We start from the raw sequence: 17,133 nt of genomic DNA, 5'->3' as shown, positions 1-17,133 counted from the left end.
TCTTCCAAAATGAGAGGATATTCGCTGCAACCTTCCCTGATCCGTGTCGTTCTGTTGTTCATCTCATTGCGCGGCGTCACTGGTACAAAACTATCCGGCCGATTGGTGGGTCCGTTTCATGTGCCTCCACAGATGACGGCTGGAAGAATATCGGGAATTCCAGCGTCGTAGATCCGCAACCGGGAGAATTTAGAAAACTGAGTAAGTTCAGCCGCACACTCTAGTGGTCAACAACTGACCTACTACCTAACGAAGTCGCTTCACTATGAACTTCACCCATAGCGCGATGAGCCAAGCTATAGACCATGAAGTGCACATGGGTGCTGTATGCATCTCGTACATATCAAAACTGATCCGATGTTGCCGAGAAGGGTACTTTGGCTTTGCAATCCTGTGCTCTGTATCACTGCAGAGGTAGGGATAAGAAGTCAACACATGTCCCACGTATATTTCGTGCAGTCACAACTTACATCTAACCACCGTTCGCCCCCTGACCTGTATACTCCTCTGTCGTTGAGTGTTCTCTTCTCTTGTCGTATGCAAACCAACATACAAGTACTTTGTACACAGCGTCAGGCAAAGCGCTTCTCAATGGCAAGAGAGTAACACAATCCAGACCGAAGACGAACTATTCAGCGCATATGGTCGTCTTACCACTATTATGGTGCACTAAGATCGTTGCAGGCTGCCAGCGATGGCTGCTGTCATGCAAACGCCGTCCCGCTCGGCTGGGTGCAAGCATGAATTGCCATTACGAATGGAAACAACCAAACAGAGGAACACAATGGCAGCATGCATTTGGCATTGTCTGCTTTGAAGCCAACTTGCTGTGGATGTTCGAGGCCAAGCATACCAGAATGGTATGACATGTTATCGATATTCAACCAGAAAGATGTCGGATGACAATTTCCATGCGCCTACGAGCAATAACAACCTCCTGTCTGGGTATTTTATTTGAGCAACAAACCCTTGTGCATCGAACAAACCACAAGTGTGGACGGGCACTCTACGAGATGTTTGATCCATAAACCAAGTGTTCTATGCCCAGCGGGGAAACGGCCTGTACCGCCCGCGACCCACGCCCCACCTCTACCCAGCAGTACATCACCCCACCACCACACATAGACCACATGATGTACATGCTTGTCCTACCGCAAGGACCAATGTGACCCAACACAATGGTCACTTCCTGTTGATCAAGTCTTCTGCAGAACAGTAAGATCCACATCGGCAATCCGCCACATGTACCACATGAAGAGCGACCTAGCAGCAAGGAGATGGGTTAACGTGTGTGTAAAGAAGAGTTTGCGGTAGAGATAAACGCACCTGTATGGCTTGAACTTGGAAGCCATGTCGAGCATCTCTTGCTCGGTCATATATCTGTTTTGCGTTTAGTGGACTGCCCGATACATGAAACTCCATGAAGAGTACATACTTCCACTTCCCACCCTTGTTCTTGAGCTTGTTTACATCACGGCCTGCGTATACGGCCATGCCTCGTCTGCAAACACGTCAATCATCTTGTTCAACGAATTCTCCAAAACAGGGAAATAACTCACTGTACACCAAGATCTCCAGTCGAGAAAACATCCATCCTCTTCAACCCAAAACAAGCAAACATCTCTACACTCCATCGTCCCAATCCTCTCACCGCTACTAGCTTCTCGATGAGCTCTTCATCGCTAGCACTAACCAGCATCTCAGCGGAGAGCTCACCGGAAGAGAATTTCTCGGCGATTCCATAGATATATTCTGCTTTGCGTTGGGAGAGACCTGCTGTACGCAATGTAGGGATATCTTTGGTGAGAACCTGGGCGGGAGAAGGGAAAGAAGGGTGTGTCTCAGGGAAGAGAGCAGTAAACTTTGCACGAATTGATGCGGCTGCTTGGCCTGATACCTATAGGTAGATTGTTAGTCATACACATACGTCCAAACTCTTCTCCTCTATAATGGTCTGCAGCGATTCATTCTGCATATTTCTCCTCAATTTTCCTGATGACAAACAGTATTACCAAGCCATACTTACTTGCTGTCCAATAATCCCCTTTCCCAGCGACTCGAACGGCCTCACTACTTCTCTCAATCCATCTGGACTAAAAATCTCACACTTGTGTCCTCTTACAACTCTTTCTAATTTAGAATCTGTCTTGATAAGAAACTCCTCTGCGTCTTTCAACAGATTATCGATGTCCGTGCTCGCGGGGGGAATGGCACCAACATCCGGCGGGACAATCTCTTTTGCTTTTCGCTTCTTGGCAGGCGAAGGGTCAGCGGGTTTTGCAGGAGACGAAGCGTAGGCTTGCACCACGTGCGAGCCATTTGGAGTGGCCAAATTGGCGTTTGTGATGTGAGGAGCTGCTGGTCGAGTGGTGGGATTAGGGGGAGAGAACGAAGACGTAGAGGAGTAGATGCTGGCACTAGCAGGTGTTGGTGTGAATGATGGTGGTTTTAGTGGCGATTCTGGTTCTGACGTTGACTTCGATACCGCTTTGCGCTTCTTGGGTAGGGGCGTTGCTGGGAGGAATGAAGCTGGATTCACTGAATCCGAGCTTTCTGCTCCGTTGGTAGTACTTTCGCTCTTGGTTGCATCGGGTAATGTTTTGGCAGGCGCCTTTGTGGTTTTGCGCTTCTTCGCAGGTACACTCGCTTTGCTGACTTTCTCGTATTTCGCAACACTGTCCTGGGCTTTGACATCCAATGGTACTGGCGTGATATTACTTGCAACGCGAGCTGAGCGTCTCAGAGACATGTTTTGAGGTTTGTACAGAATGTTAGTCGTTCTCGTGAATAGGGAGGTCTGACGTCATTTGGTTAGGATATATGATGGGAACAAGGTTGCGACAACGTACCGTCTGCTTTAATACTCTTGCTGTTGATACAATTTGGTGAATCATGTAGAGTGTTGTTAGTTGCGTGGATTGAGAGACTGACGCGATGCGCTTGAGCTGACGCCTGAGCACATGATAGCGTGGCGCTGACATATCCGGAACCCTGACACTCGGCATTCTCGTTTGAAGCGATCGACACACGGTCCGCTTCTCATAACGGCCTGTAGTAAATCCGTTTCGTATGATGTGCACTGCATGTTACACCCATTCCATCTCTGTTCTTTTTGGCCGCGCACTTGGTACCTCCTGTCCCTGATAATTGGGTATCGAGAAATTGCATGACATAAGAAAAGGACGCATGAACACATGTGGCTGTAACGTGTACAGACTTGGCCTTTCATTTCTCTTGCTACAATGGATAGATGAAGAAGCACCACATATGCCGAGCTTGTTGCGCTTTGTCAACGCTTGCCAGGCGCATACACTGGAGTCATGCCGTTACCGTCCAAAAGAAGTCATTGTTAGCACATAATAAGACAAACCAACTTGCGAGTGTGCCAAGGCTTGTAGAAGCGCATGAAAGCGCATAGAGAGAAAACGAACAAGCATACTCTGATGGAGATGAGTCCTGTACAAAAAAAGTTGGTATGGTACACTCTATCGCGCAGCCCTCAGACTCGATCCACCAAGCTTCAAATTGATCATGCCAGACTCGATATGTACAATCTAGTGTCCACTGCTGGCGGCGGCGTTCTTCTGCCTCTTCTGGATAACCATAGCCTCGAGGTCCTCGCGCTCGTGCATCTCAGCCTCGATGTCGGTAATGAGCTCGGAAAGGTATGGTGTGTCCTTGTGCATTGTCAGCGTCTGGTGTTGATGGTAGTGGCGGTACTCGTACATCCTCAGCCTTGGTCCACTCCTCCTTGGGCAGGAGCTGGTGGGACATGGAGAGCTGCCGTAGATTAGCGACGCTTGCCGTGTCCTGAATATCTGGTTCGGCCGTACCTGGAAAGCTCGGCGCAGACGGAAGACACGGTCGTAGGCTTCCTGTGGTCGGAGACGCTTCAGGGCAGTCTGCACGACATCGTTCTCCTCGGGGAGCAAGTCATCGGCCCTGCATCATGGATCCCGTCAGCCCATCGGTTCGCAGCCCGCTGTTCTCTCCATAGCATCCGTATATCCTGCTCTGTACGCCGTATGCGTATCGGGGGCTCCGTACCTCAGACCGAGCTGCCTGTAGCCGGCGGCGTTGCAGTACCAGTTGGCCAGCGGCTTCATCCACTTCTGCAGCCACGGCCGCTTCATGATGTAGGGGGCGAGAGACGGGGCAGACATGGTTGCGGTTGTTCGACGGCGGATTCGAGTAGTCGCAGGCGGGTGCTGTCGTCAATTGCAGTTTTGACGGTCGGAGGTGGTGAGGTCGTAATGCGAAAGAAGCGAAAGCCAATAGGCCGGCGGGCAGCGCTTGGCCCGCAGAAGGCCTTCGCCTTAATCAGCGCCTGGTCTCCACCCACCAAAGCAACTTCACTCGTGCTCCACGCTAGCTCTGACGTCTGATCCACGAACCCAGCTCTGCACCGCAACGCAACCCCTCAGCCTTCCTCGCGCACACACACACACACACGCACCGGGCAAAGGCTGGCCGACGACCATCCCCTCCGCGACTTCCTCACGCTCCGTCCGCCTGTCAATGGAGCCGAACAATCGCTAGTCATCGTGTTACTCAAGTGCTGCGGGGTTTCCGCAACACTGAGGCACCGCAAAGGGGACGACGGCCTGTATGCATGCACCCTCTGTCTCCGCACTCGGCGCGAATGGCCCTAACAAGTCGACGACTGCAGTACCCCTAATGTCCACCACTGATTCCGAGCCGCCGTCCCCGACTAAAGTTCCCGATCGGTATGCGCCATCCGCCGCGACAGTTGAACCGCGAGATATGTCATCCTCAAACACGCACAGTACGTGGAGCTCGCCCGTTGCCGCTCTCGCCGTCAGGATCTCCAAACTCCCCGATAGCTCCGTCAATGCACTGTGCGGAGCTTCTGCTGGAGTTGCCTCGGGCATTGTAACGTGCCCGCTCGATGTCATCAAGACCCGCCTGCAAGCGCAGGGCTCTTTTCGCCCCAGGACGTATACTGGCCCAACGCGCGCAGTGTACAAAGGCCTGACCGGCACCGCACGGGTCATATGGATCGAGGATGGCATGCGCGGCCTGTACCGAGGACTCGGCCCCATGCTGCTCGGATACATTCCAACCTGGGCTGTCTACATGAGCACTTATGAATCCACCAAAAATGTCCTCTATCCTCAGATGGGTTAGTAGTGCACTCGGCGTCCGAGTTCCAGTTGCTGACAAGATTCAATCTACAGAAAATAAATGGCTGGCCAGGACCATCGCCTCTTTGTTCGCTGGTGGTTGCTCGACGCTAGTCACAAATCCCATATGGGTCGTCAAGACAAGGCTCATGTCCCAAGTCAGCGCCCGCGCCTCGCCCGAACACCGGCCGCCGTGGCACTACACAAGCACCTTTGATGCCTTTCGCAAGATGTACCTCAAGGAAGGCATCATGTCCTTCTACTCAGGCCTTACACCTGCACTGCTTGGCCTCACCCACGTCGCTATTCAATTCCCGCTATATGAGTTTCTCAAGATGAAGTTTACCGGTCTGGAGATGGGCCAGACAGACGCCAAGACAGAAGACGTGCACTGGTTTGCTATTGCATTGGCAACAGTCTTGAGCAAAATGACTGCGACTTCTGCGACGTACCCACACGAGGTCTTACGCACTCGGCTGCAGACACAGCAACGGTCGCTACCCTCGCACTCGGACAACCATGTATCGTTCCGGGGAGGCCAACACGACCGATTTCACACTCGCCCACCAGGCACAGCTTCGTCGGATGGTATGATAAACTTACCGAGGTATCGCGGTATCTTGCGAACATGCACCGTCATCCTCCAAGAAGAGGGATGGAGAGCCTTTTACAACGGAATGGGCACTAACATGGTCCGCGCTGTACCTGCGGCGGTCACGACCATGTTAACATTCGAGTCGCTCAAGGCCGTACACCAGAAACTCAAGAACGAGGGTAAGAAACTAGAACATGAAGTCGAGTGATGGCGGACAGCTGGGTCTCGCCTTCCACTTCACATGAACCGATGGGCATATTACGTGGCGTTTAGTCGTGGGTTAGGAGTGGAGATATCCTAGTGAACACTCCTGTTCTGCTTGTTTATACGTCTGTACATACACGACAGCATCTTCGGGCATTGTCAGCATTAAAGCTTTGGCGTTTGTAGGACAATACGGTTGATTTTCTATAGGTTCTCGCAAGTACAAGCTCATTTAACACTTGATCGAGGTAACCAATTATATGACTGTGTAAATATACCACTACCTATGAGAACGCCCCTAACATGTATACTTTTATCAGACCCTTGCGCAAAGCATGTCAACATGGCGGTCAACATCGCAAACGCAGCACCGCATACATTCGAGTCTTGATCACCATCAATGACGGTGAGTCGACGTGTCTACACGCTGATCAGCGAGGCCGGATTCACATATGCTGAATTGACAAACGCCCACGCCACAAACCGTGCTTCCCACAGTCATGCAGGTCATCCCTCTCTGAATTGTCCATGCTTCACGTCCTAAACTTCACACCCTTTGCCAGGCTATATCCTTTTTATGTGACTCGCATTGACGATCCTGGCGTTTTTGTCGACATTCCACCGTCATGGCCCACTATACAGCTCCCGCAGAGCCACATATAATGCCCCCGCCTATTCCCATCCGCAGCCACCTACGAAACGGATCAGCATATCAGAAAAGGTTGCACGCTATTCGTTCTATACCCACAAACTCTAAGGGCGCCCCGTCGTTTCCTTTTTCTCTGAATCTCCTCGAAGAGTTTGATCATGAGTTGACGGGAACACAGAGTTTAGTCAGTGCAGTTCTGGACGGCAAGAACATGAATAGCAAGAAAGAATCTTCATGCTGGGATAGTGGGAAAGAGACCGATACGACGACCGAGAGAAGGCAAACAGGTAATACTCTGGAAGACATGTGCTCCAGTGAAGTTGAGTCCAAAGTGAGCTACTTCGATGGTTACCCAAAGATATTACGATCAGATCCATTAAAGATATCCTCGACAGCTTCAACTAATCATAGTCGAAACGCTACGGGAGATCCAAGTGAGGGTCTTTTCGGGCAAATCGGGGTGCGGGAATGCGTGCCTTCTCTACGAGGAAGTCACGACGGCACAACTTCTGCGACCCGCACGAACCACGCGATCTGCTCCAACAACACATTACCACCCTCCGACTACAGTGCCGAGAAGATGGATACAAATGCGCTGGGTTGGCTCGCACAAGGGCTTCTCAGCCCTCGTTCTGATGAGCCAGGCTCCCCTAGGCAGGCCACCAGCAATTCTGATCGCCCCTTCCTTTCGAGACATGTCAATCTCTCGCTCTTTCCACCAATGTCTCCGTCGACTGGAAATAGAGAATACACACCACCAGGCAGCCCTTTCTCTCGGCCTATATGTCCAATGTCTCCGTTGAGCAATGGGAGAGATGCTTATGGCAATTACAGAGCTTCGAACAAGCGGGACTATTTAACGACACATTCCCCACCAACATCGCCTATTAAACGGGTCGTATCAGACAGTCAGGAACACTCTGAACCGGATATCTCGTCACCTATCGTACATCTTCGTGGTGGAGGCTGGAACGACTTCAAATCGTTCTGGAAGACAACTGACACCAATGAGATTGGTCAATCCTTTGGTTCTACTTCTTTGCAAGAATCTGTCGAGAAGGAGGGTATTCTTCGAGTCGTTTCTCCGATCCACTATATTGAACGTCCGGAAAGTCGAGCACCGCAAAGTATGCGATCGCAGTTCCCGGTCATTCGTGCTGGCAAGATTGACAAGATAACAGAAGAGACGCCAGAGAGACCATGTACCGTCGATGCAAGGCGAGATGGCCAACTCTTCAGAGAGATAGGCACAAGGCAAGGCTCGGATACTCTGGACTCTGAAGATACGAACGATAGCTCTATTCGTAGGGCTTGTACCGAGGCAGTCTTTAATCAGTATTTTGGACCTCAAATGTCTCTACCAATAAGAGATGGACCGCGGTCACCTCGAATCGACAAAACCTTGGCACCACCGAATATTCAAAGTGCGCCGACAGGCGAGAATGAGACGTGTCACTCCATGAGCCCTTCGTATCCAGTTGCGAGTAGAAAATTCGCTTTATGGAACAACGTGGAGTCAAAAGAACATCAAGGTACTGATGCTACATTGCGAAGTCATGTGGTAAACCCAAGGGACAACAAGAGGTGGGCCAGAAAACGTCCTCCTCCGCCGCCTATACTCCCAATGCCAAACCCACCCAGATGCCAGCGAGCCGATTCATCCGAACCCGAAGTGTTCGAAAGTTCTGACGATGACAGTTGTCGAGCATCATCATTGCTATCCGCCAATACTTTGGATGATAACTTGATGGACGTGCTAGGTTTGGAAAAAACTGATGCGTACAGAAGAGTTAAGCATGAGCCTGCTATTCAACGTATACAAGAAGAGAGACAAAGATACGAAGAGGCAGATTGTATATGTGATGTGAACGTAAGACTACAAGAGCAACTGCGACGGCGAGAGCCTGATCTGAGCACAACAGTGCTGGACGATAGCTTCACTGCGGTCATGAGACGCCAATCAACCGACAGACGGCACGACCTAGAGCGTATGGCAGTCTCGGGTGAGCGTCGCCCTCCTGGATCACCTACGCCATCGCGATATCTCCCTCACTATGGCCATATCACAGCTAAAGCTCAGGTTGTACCCCAACAGCGGAACGCGCAGTACCTTACCATCGGCTACCCTTCTATCGTATCTACACCAGGAGTTGCTGAATCAGCTCCTGTCAAAGGTCAGAGCCCTTTGCAGACAGTTCTTTCGAAGGCAGGGGAAATCAGTCGTTTGATTCTCGCTGCGCCTTCAGGCTCGAGATACAAGACGTATTCGAAACGGCATCCTCTGATGGAGTACTAAGAGAAGAAACCACCAGGATTGGGAGCAGATGCTACTGGATGGCCCAGAAATGGTAAATCGTTCTCTACAGCGGCAAAAGGGATGCTCATATCGACTCAAGTACCCAGCTCGGAGACGACTTTTGCTGGCGTTCAGCCACCGAGTAGCAGAGGTGGTCAGACACAGCGCGATAACAGGGGCTGGGAGCACCCGAGAGGCAGAAGAGTAGACAAAGTCAAGGAATCGAAGCACAAGCAATGGCGTGGAAGGTGGGGAAGAAGGTTGAAAGAAATTGCAATTCCGGGAGACATCGCACCTAAAGGCCTGCGCGGAGGTGGATCCTCCGCTACACCAACTGCAGACACGAACCGTCGCCCTACTCGGTCAAGAGGTGCGACACGGCTTCAACATCCGGGGTTCGCTAGAAGCGGACCTCGTGCACGTTCGTTGTCACCTAAAGCGTCAACAGTTCTCCTTCCCGTGAGCCAACAACTGGAACATACTTTCGCCACTGTAAGCATACCTCTATAAACTGCATGTGAGACATATACTAATCTCGCGCGTTTGCATTTAGACCAGTGGTGCAGTAGGCACGCCGCAAACACGGTTTGATCTGCCAGACAGTGAAGGCAGATGCTTCGTCCGCCACGACGACGGAGAGGTACTCCCACTAAGCCCTACGCCCGGATCCCCATATCACGATAGACTGAACACATGCTACGAATTCGATAACGCAGATGCTGCGACGCTGAAATGGCTAGAAGGAATACACGCACAGACTGAAGTAATTGCCGAGCCTGTCGTCAATATGAGAGGGGGTGACGTTCTATTTACGATGGGAGAAGCAAGCAGTCTATCATCGCATTATCTCTCCCTAACCTCAGAGGCAATGAGTTTAAACAGTGACAACGACACGATCGATGGCTCGAACATAGACGCCTTGCTTGTGTCGACTACACATCTCAACATCGATCAAATCACCGACGTGGCCATTACGCCAGCCAACGGCATTAGCGAGGACGATATGAGACCCCACTTGTACGAAGCCAATGTTCGATCTAGTTTCAGTACTGACTCTACTATTGAGCTTAGGCTGAAGATGAAAGCTAAGAAGAATATATGGCGGAATGAAGACCAGGCTAGGGCGATGGCGATGGCTATGCATTCTATTGGGTAGGGATACTTGGGGTCTACAGGGATGTGCATCTTGTGTAGGAGAAAGATGGAGTAAAATTGAGTTTTTCAAATGTAGCGAGGGCTATGCGCAAGGGGAAGGCCAGTCGAATCTGGCTCTAGATGGCTATCAGAAAGCTTACATGTGAGCTGGGCCATGAACATACGAGTTCCATCTGAAGTCAAAATTTCTCATATATCTGTATAAAATCCGGAAGTACCTCATATACGCCAAACAAAGGACTTTGTTATACAGAGTTGAGATCGTACCACACAAAACGCCTTGTAATGCCCATACCATGTCATGAAATCATCAGTAGTCGCAATGATCATAATCGTAGAGCGATCCCATGCCCGCGGCTGTAAGAACATACTCAACAGCCTGGCTTCTATCCCAAAAGTACTCGCGCATCCATGTCGAAACCATATCAAGCGCTGAGACAGACGAATTACTTGTCCACACTTTCTCGTGTCGAGCCCAGGCTGAGCGCTGCCAGAGCGTTTCGGGATATTGCTGCTGGAGAACGGGAAGCAAAGGCTTAGGTGCTGCAGCTCGTGTTCCACGTAAGATACCCGATTGTACGAGGTGACATATGCCTGAAGCAATGCTCATGATGGCAATGAGGTTGGGATTCAGACATTGTGAGGTGAGAAATGAGGTCGCCTCCACCGGCAACTCGCTTGACGAGAAGGATCCAGGGATGAAGAGAATGTCGAATTGAGGCGCGTTTGCAAATGAGTTCTGGGTAGACGTCAGTCACAGTACCCGAGAGGATGTTAGTGCGAATGATGGGTAGGAACAGGGGCGTGTGTTAACCTTTACCTCCCTGCCAGACTGTCAGAGATGACTACTTGTGAAAGGCAGCCAAGACCAGGCGAATCCAGCACGACCAAAAAGTTGGCTCTTCTTGGCCAAAGGAGTTGGCTGTACGGGGGGATGTATGGGTGTCGTGTTGTTCGTGTTTCGATGTGGAGCAATTCGAAGCTTAGCTCACCGTCACCGGCATTCGCGTGCCAGCCGTGACAGGAAAACTCCCCTCTCCGGTCACACTGACATATCGAATGTCGACTTCGTCCACGGCGTTTTCCATGGCTACTGCTGTGGCGTTCGTTCTGCAGATTCTGTTCCTTCCGACCATGGCGAGCAGGTCGAGAGCGGCTAGATCGGCTAGTTGGACTTGATCGTTACCGAGAACAATGACACCAATGCGTAACGAGGAGCTTGACGGAGGTGCGTAGTGGATGTTGAGGTCTTCTTCAGAGGTCGACGATGTCGTGCAGAAGTAGAACAGATCCGCCGAACTCGGAAACGATATTGAGCTTCTAGGTGGAGACGGCATGAGGATATATAACAGATAGTATGAATGAGTGGAGATTAGAAATAAACAGATAGATTTGTTCCTGATCGGGCGAGCTGGCAGTGTGCGATGTTCTCACCATGTGGCCTCAGGACGGCTTTTATATGACCTTTCCTGTAGGCCCTTCTGCATGACTGAATCCAAGGTAGCAGTGACAAGGGTAGTGGATGCTATACTCAAGCGTCATACGGATACGCATCCCGCGCTTACTTGGAACATCTTCGCTGTACTGCCGATCTGCATTGGTGAGGCCCGGAGCTCAGCCCCTTGGAGGCTTGCTGACTTAGTCCGGTTAGAAGCCGCTCGCGAACCGACTGTTCCCGACCACACCCATGCTCTCGTATAACAAGGCGTCACGTGGGCGTATGACGGTTTCGATGCATCGCTTTTCATTCAAGATGAGTTGAACATGTCTTTGGGTGATGATAGTTGCTCAACTTGAAATGTGGTTGTCTGTTGCCATTGCGTATACTGGCGTGCAGAGGCTGCCAGGCATCGCAACTCGCTTCCATACCAGCGGATGAACGCATTCGGTAGACGGCACGAGCAACGGGTGCGACGAGATGTGGGTAAGCACTTGAACGCATTCAATCATCTCAAAGATGATTAGACGGTGGCTGTGAGCGGAGTTAAAGGGAAATGTCGGAGATGTTTGGAGGGAGCTTGAGGCTAAGAGGTTCGGCGAAGCGCCTTAGAGCTAAGGAACTGGACTCTGCTGGTCAGATGTCGTGGGATTACATCAGTGCCGGAAATTTGACTGCGACAAAGATAGCAAATGGAATAGCGATGGGTGAGCTTGGACACGGTGGCTTCTCGACAAGGGAGCGGCGACCCGGCTTCAACTCGTGGCATGTGACGTCTGCGCACCGCTTGTGGCAGTAGCAATCTGGTGGAACACCGAGATGCCGCGACGCTGTAGGACTATGATGGCGCATGTGCATCACTGTTGAGAGGTTGGTATTATCTCCTAGTTAGATCAAACAGTCTTGCAACAATGATGCAACAGGTCTAATCGAGCCAGAAAGCAAGCTCAGTTCACGTCACATAGCAAGGCAGATGTATGTGGTAAGGGTATCCTTCATTCAATCGCGGTATTTGTAAAATCGCTCCAGATGTAGAGGGCCGTGGCGGCAGCACAGAGCTTGCTCGTAAACACGACCGTGATGTCCATCGCTCGTTCCCCCAAAAAGAATTGTATCAGAAAGTCGTCGTACGTGGATCGGTACGTTGCGCTGCCTAGATGTCCTTGGCCTCACCATCAGCCTCGCCAGACTTGATGGTCTTGCCAGTCTTCTTGATCTTCTCGAGGACGGTGTCGTAGGATAGCGAGTCGGCTGCCTGAATCTCGGCGGTCTGAGTCTCGAGCGATACATTGTAGGACTCAACACCTGCGACATGATTAGAGCAAATTTCGCATGGGTTTTGGCACATGCTGCATATCGCAGCGCACAGCTAATGCAAGGAAGACTGACCATCGAGCTTCTTGAGCACGCGCTCGATGGCGCCGGAGCAGCCGCCACAGCTCATGGCAACGTTGAACTTGTAGGTGTGCGTCATTTTGTAGGTTGTAAATGTGGTGCGAAGTTATAGAATGATGTTGCTAGCAGTATGTCCGAAGCGTAGTGCGGGTCGTGGGGCTTTTATGTGGCGTAGTAGTTGGATTTAGTCGATAACTGTGAAGAGCAGTTGTGACTGGTATATATAGGACTCACTAGCGGATGGACCTGACGAACAACGGAAGCGCAGGTTTCAAGATGGTGTTGTAATTCGGCTAGATTGTTATAGATTGTGGTCGCGCCCCGCTGACATATCGAGCTTCCATCACGACATTCCGGGTTGTGGAACCCGACGCGCCTCAGCCATGTACACTGACCGCATCTCGTTTGACGTGCCGACAATTTGGTGGCATGAAACATGCTCATTGAGGGTCCGGGAGCGGACGATTTGGTTTGATCGCTGATGCCATCGCGTCAGGACACTGTGTCCTTGATCCTGTGACTCGTAAATTGCCGCGTTCGGTTTTACAAGTCGCGCATACTTCAACGCGCTGAGTGTTCAATACTTGGCTGGTGCGAGGCTTCGAATGGTTCGGTTTCCACGGCGGGAAAAACCGAACTCGTCTCCGCCCCGGGTGTCGTATCAGCGCACGTTCTCTAAGACGAACGCGCCGCCTAAGATGGCAGAACACGCATCAGATTCATACAATATCGATGCCGGTATAGGAAATGTCGCATGTGCTGGGCCCTGTTCCTGCAGGTGAATGAACCCTGAGAAGGCGCCCGCCCCACGTTAGCTAGCGCGGGGCTCAAGCTGCATCGCTCACCTATGCCCAACAGCTTGGACCTTGCTGCGGGCGGTGACGTCTTCCCACTGGACTTGTGTAAACAACGCCGAACATCTCTTTCCTATGGCCTCGTGAGTAAAAACAGCCAGGCAGAACACGATAAAATTTACAAAATGGCCAGCAACATCCTGTTCCTCCCGTTCCGACGGTCACACTCGGTAAATCTCACCGACGCGATCAAGCAGTACATATCCTCCAAATATGACCAACATCCAGACATGTTCACCAAAGACCTGGAGACGATCGAGAAGCTACGTTCGGTTGCAACACACGCCCAAGAACCGCACCCCAGCAACATCCCGAAGCTTCAACAATACGCGGCGCAGCTGATATGGCTGAGTGGGAAGTTTCCCATCGACATTGGCGTAGAGTTCCCATGGTATCCTGCGCTGGGATACAATACGAGCCGGCCGACATCGCGCAACAACCTCCGCTTCGAACTCGCCAACATCATGTTCAACCTCGCGGCCATGTACTCGCAGCTAGCCATGTCGTCGAACCGAAGCACGCCCGACGGACTGAAGATGGCAGCCAACAACTTCTGCCTCGCCGCTGGAGTCTTGTCGCATTTGAGGAATACCATCTTGCCCGAGATACGGACAGAGCCGCCAGAGGATATGGATTTGATGACACTCGAGTGTTTGGAAAAGCTGATGTTGGCACAAGGGCAAGAATGTTTCTGGCAGAAGGCTGTCAAGGATGGAATGAAAGACGCGACTATCGCCAAACTAGCCGCTCGTGTATCTGATCTTTACAACGAGGCGGGAGACGCTGGGATACAATCGGACGCTATAAGCAGCGAGTGGATACACCACATGACGGCAAAGCACCACCACTTTGCTGCTGCTGCTCAATACCGTGCAGCCTGCGATTCCCTCGAAAAGCGCAAGTACGGCGAGGAAGTGGCACGACTACGTGATAGTCTGACTTGCGTGAACGAGGCCCTCAAGGAGCAGCGCTACATCAACAAGGTCGTACTTGCAGACCTGAACGGCTTGAAGAACCGCATCACGGAAGACCTGAAGCGGGCCGAGAAGGACAACGATATGATCTACCTGCTACCTGTACCGCCAAAAGCAGAGCTCAAAATCCTCGATCGAGCCAACATGGTTGTGTCAAGAGTTCCAAAGGAGATAGCTGAGTCCAACTCCATGTTAGGAGAGCGCGGTGAGCTTGGCCCTGCGCTTTTCTCCAAGTTGGTACCTTATTCCGTGCACCTGGCAGCTAGTATCTATGTGGACCGCCGTGATCGATTGGTCAATGGTACCATTGTTGAAGAGCTAGAGGCATTGACCAACAAGATCCATGAGGTACTCCGCAGCCTGAATCTACCTGGCTCCTTGCAGGCTCTTGAGAAGCCACTAGGACTACCGCCAGGTCTTGTAGCACACGCCGAAGAAATTCGCCAGCAAGATGGCATCAATCGTCTTTTACGCTCGATGGAGGATACGAAGAAGCTCATGTACACGGATCAGGCTATCTATCAAGAAGGCGTCGACATACTCAGGTCGGAAGCCGCAGAGGACGAAGGCGCACGACGCAAGTTTGGCACAGAACGTTGGACCCGACCCCCCGCAGAACAAGCCGCACCCAAGCTCTATGCCCAGATCAACGAAATTGATGGCTACTTCAAGGCCGCCACTAACAGCGATAATATTGTGAAGACAAAGTTGAAGGAGAATGAGCACTTCATACGCCTACTCAGCGGACCGGATCACGAGCTTGAAAACTATGTACCAAGCGGTAGGAGACCCGCAATCACTGGAGATGTCGAACGCGAAGCTGGCAAGCTTCGTGGTAGCTTCAACGAGGTCAGTAGGCTCGAAAGCAGGCGAAGACGAAAGATCGAGGCATTGCGAACAAAGGCAAAGCAGGATGACATAAGTAAGTGTCACGCATCTTCACACATGCCATATCCTAACAGTGAGCTAGATCCGGAATTGCTGCGTGAAGCTGCTCGCTTAGAGCGGGAGTACCCTATGCAGACAATCGAGGCTGTGCAGTTCGAAGGGCTTTTCGACAAGCGTCTCCAGATGTACGATGCCGACCAAGACATGATCAAAGACGAAGAGAATGAGCAAACAGAGGCCATCAAGCGACTGCAAGATGCAAACGCAGCATTCTTAATCGCTCGTCGCGGCGACCAATCAACGAAGAAGCGTGAGCAAGCGTTACAGAACCTGGAGAATGCATATTTCAAGTACAAGGAGATCATCTCCAATCTCGACGTTGGACGAAAGTTCTACAATGACCTCGCTAAGATCGTGAACCGATTTAGAGATGAAGCGCGGACTTTTGCTTACAACCGCAAGTCAGAGGCGTCACACCTGGAGGGGTACGTGAATGTCATGGTCAGTTCCAAAACATATGCTAATGTTGCTAGCGATCTTACTACACGAATGAGCTCCCTCGGCCTTCAGCAAGCGACGACGAATTCGCTGCATCAGCAGAAACAGGCAGACGCACAAAACCCAAATTATGGTGCCACTGCACATGCAGAGGAGCCATTAGCAGCTCCAACGCCGACCAGAGCAAACGTACCTCCACCGTCCGGTATGTGGACACCAGAGGTTGGAATTCGATTTGGTGGTGTGCCTACATCGTCTGGCAATGCTCGACCTTCGGCTGGTCCTCCGCAGGATGGGCGATGGGATCCTGCGCAAGGTCTAAAATTTGGTTAAATTGCGGGCGTGAGGCGGCAATTCATTTCTTTGGACATTATTCTCTAGGATACCCATTGTAAGAACAGAAGCATTACATTGCTCCGACTATGTTTCTAGACTTTCTGTTGCTGTGACAGATGCGTAGCGCGTGCGAGCTACTAGGATGCATAGAGAACACGGGACGCTGGCAGAACCAACGTGGTCGCAAATGCACTGACCTGTGGATTTCTTTCCCAAGTTACTGGTGGCGTGTTTTGCACATGGGCTCTGTACAGCACATTGTTTAGCACATGGAGGGGAAAGCCAAGGTTTAGACTCGATGTATATGCACGTATGCGGCTCCGCGAAAATGTTTCCCTGGGACCAAATATACTATTATTATCGATGGTAGCAATGCATCTCACAAAATTGTCGAGAATGGGAATAAGGGCTTGGTATGTGGGGAGATGGAAGTCCGCCTTGAGGAAGTGTGCCTTGCGACATTGGTTCGAGTGAGGCAGTGCAAAGAACGCTGCTGTGGGCCCCGGGTAATGACCTCACGGACGCAACGGCTCGCTGGATGGCCTCCGCGCGCAAGAATCGCGCGGTCTGTGAGATTGGACCAGTAGTTTTGCAGTGGGATTGATCGCCGAGGGTGTGATATCGAACGTTTTGTGACGGCTCGGCACCATTTTGGTGTTCCTCAGCGGTGTCTTCGACCGCCCGGTTATTAGACGCTTCACCAATGG

General features: G+C 51.4%; 8 protein-coding genes across 8 annotated transcripts; 3 read left to right on the top strand and 5 right to left on the bottom strand.

Moving 5' to 3' along the window:
* Window positions 1-807: 807 nt before the first annotated feature.
* CC77DRAFT_1022586 (DNA glycosylase) lies at window positions 808-2,924 on the bottom strand. The gene is made up of 6 exons (XM_018525496.1): window positions 2,850-2,924; window positions 2,027-2,797; window positions 1,560-1,897; window positions 1,436-1,501; window positions 1,327-1,380; window positions 808-1,263 (listed from the first exon to the last, which is right to left on the bottom strand). The coding sequence occupies exons 2-6, from the start codon at window positions 2,747-2,749 to the stop codon at window positions 1,197-1,199; spliced, it is 1,248 nt and encodes a 415-aa protein (XP_018383799.1). The 5' UTR covers window positions 2,750-2,797; window positions 2,850-2,924; the 3' UTR covers window positions 808-1,196.
* Window positions 2,925-3,554: 630 nt separating this feature from the next.
* CC77DRAFT_994029 (hypothetical protein) lies at window positions 3,555-4,163 on the bottom strand (the record flags this gene model as incomplete). The annotated part of the gene is made up of 4 exons (XM_018536432.1): window positions 3,555-3,677; window positions 3,727-3,780; window positions 3,834-3,942; window positions 4,048-4,163. 4 exons carry the CDS (start codon window positions 4,161-4,163, stop codon window positions 3,555-3,557), a joined length of 402 nt encoding a protein of 133 aa, XP_018383798.1.
* A 514-nt stretch (window positions 4,164-4,677) lies between these two features.
* Window positions 4,678-5,947, top strand: CC77DRAFT_1063689 (calcium-binding mitochondrial carrier protein Aralar2; the record flags this gene model as incomplete). The annotated part of the gene is made up of 2 exons (XM_018528649.1): window positions 4,678-5,143; window positions 5,199-5,947. The coding sequence occupies 2 exons, from the start codon at window positions 4,678-4,680 to the stop codon at window positions 5,945-5,947; spliced, it is 1,215 nt and encodes a 404-aa protein (XP_018383797.1).
* Window positions 5,948-6,569: 622 nt separating this feature from the next.
* On the top strand, window positions 6,570-9,129 carry CC77DRAFT_1074258 (hypothetical protein; the record flags this gene model as incomplete). Its single annotated transcript, XM_018529206.1, has 1 exon — window positions 6,570-9,129. The coding sequence occupies one exon, from the start codon at window positions 6,570-6,572 to the stop codon at window positions 8,886-8,888; it is 2,319 nt and encodes a 772-aa protein (XP_018383796.1). The 3' UTR covers window positions 8,889-9,129.
* Window positions 9,130-10,084: 955 nt separating this feature from the next.
* Window positions 10,085-10,460, bottom strand: CC77DRAFT_230392 (hypothetical protein). The gene is made up of 2 exons (XM_018530754.1): window positions 10,208-10,460; window positions 10,085-10,159 (listed from the first exon to the last, which is right to left on the bottom strand). The coding sequence occupies exons 1-2, from the start codon at window positions 10,339-10,341 to the stop codon at window positions 10,126-10,128; spliced, it is 168 nt and encodes a 55-aa protein (XP_018383795.1). The 5' UTR covers window positions 10,342-10,460; the 3' UTR covers window positions 10,085-10,125.
* CC77DRAFT_230293 (hypothetical protein) lies at window positions 10,223-11,480 on the bottom strand. Its single transcript, XM_018530753.1, has 2 exons — window positions 11,036-11,480; window positions 10,223-10,782 (listed from the first exon to the last, which is right to left on the bottom strand). Exons 1-2 carry the CDS (start codon window positions 11,378-11,380, stop codon window positions 10,354-10,356), a joined length of 774 nt encoding a protein of 257 aa, XP_018383794.1. The 5' UTR covers window positions 11,381-11,480; the 3' UTR covers window positions 10,223-10,353.
* A 1,154-nt stretch (window positions 11,481-12,634) lies between these two features.
* CC77DRAFT_1063686 (hypothetical protein) lies at window positions 12,635-12,955 on the bottom strand (the record flags this gene model as incomplete). Its single annotated transcript, XM_018528648.1, has 2 exons — window positions 12,635-12,786; window positions 12,871-12,955. The coding sequence occupies 2 exons, from the start codon at window positions 12,953-12,955 to the stop codon at window positions 12,635-12,637; spliced, it is 237 nt and encodes a 78-aa protein (XP_018383793.1).
* Window positions 12,956-13,474: 519 nt separating this feature from the next.
* CC77DRAFT_1022580 (BRO1-domain-containing protein) lies at window positions 13,475-16,770 on the top strand. The gene is made up of 4 exons (XM_018525495.1): window positions 13,475-13,813; window positions 13,864-15,626; window positions 15,675-16,077; window positions 16,126-16,770. The coding sequence occupies exons 1-4, from the start codon at window positions 13,806-13,808 to the stop codon at window positions 16,421-16,423; spliced, it is 2,472 nt and encodes an 823-aa protein (XP_018383792.1). The 5' UTR covers window positions 13,475-13,805; the 3' UTR covers window positions 16,424-16,770.
* The last annotated feature ends 363 nt before the right edge of the window (window positions 16,771-17,133 follow it).

The sequence above is a fragment of the Alternaria alternata genome (genome assembly GCF_001642055.1).
Source record: "Alternaria alternata strain SRC1lrK2f unplaced genomic scaffold CC77scaffold_16, whole genome shotgun sequence".
NCBI classification, from domain to species: Eukaryota; Fungi; Ascomycota; class Dothideomycetes; order Pleosporales; family Pleosporaceae; genus Alternaria; species Alternaria alternata.
This window is presented reverse-complemented; position numbering and strand designations above follow the sequence as displayed.

Coding starts and splice junctions, on each gene's coding strand:
- CC77DRAFT_1022586 (XM_018525496.1), bottom strand. CDS start 2,749: ATGTCTCTGAGACGCTCAGCTCGCGTTGCAAGTAATATCACGCCAGTA. Junction 1,898..2,026: donor AGGGGATTATTGGACAGCAA/GTAAGTATGGCT, acceptor ATCTACCTATAG/GTATCAGGCCAAGCAGCCGC. Junction 1,502..1,559: donor ACTGGAGATCTTGGTGTACA/GTGAGTTATTTC, acceptor ACGTGTTTGCAG/ACGAGGCATGGCCGTATACG.
- CC77DRAFT_230392 (XM_018530754.1), bottom strand. CDS start 10,341: ATGGTATGGGCATTACAAGGCGTTTTGTGTGGTACGATCTCAACTCTG. Junction 10,160..10,207: donor TTTGACTTCAGATGGAACTC/GTATGTTCATGG, acceptor ATAGCCATCTAG/AGCCAGATTCGACTGGCCTT.
- CC77DRAFT_230293 (XM_018530753.1), bottom strand. CDS start 11,380: ATGCCGTCTCCACCTAGAAGCTCAATATCGTTTCCGAGTTCGGCGGAT. Junction 10,783..11,035: donor GCACGCGAATGCCGGTGACG/GTGAGCTAAGCT, acceptor ACGTCTACCCAG/AACTCATTTGCAAACGCGCC.
- CC77DRAFT_1022580 (XM_018525495.1), top strand. Junction 15,627..15,674: donor GGCAAAGCAGGATGACATAA/GTAAGTGTCACG, acceptor ACAGTGAGCTAG/ATCCGGAATTGCTGCGTGAA. Junction 16,078..16,125: donor GAGGCGTCACACCTGGAGGG/GTACGTGAATGT, acceptor TAATGTTGCTAG/CGATCTTACTACACGAATGA.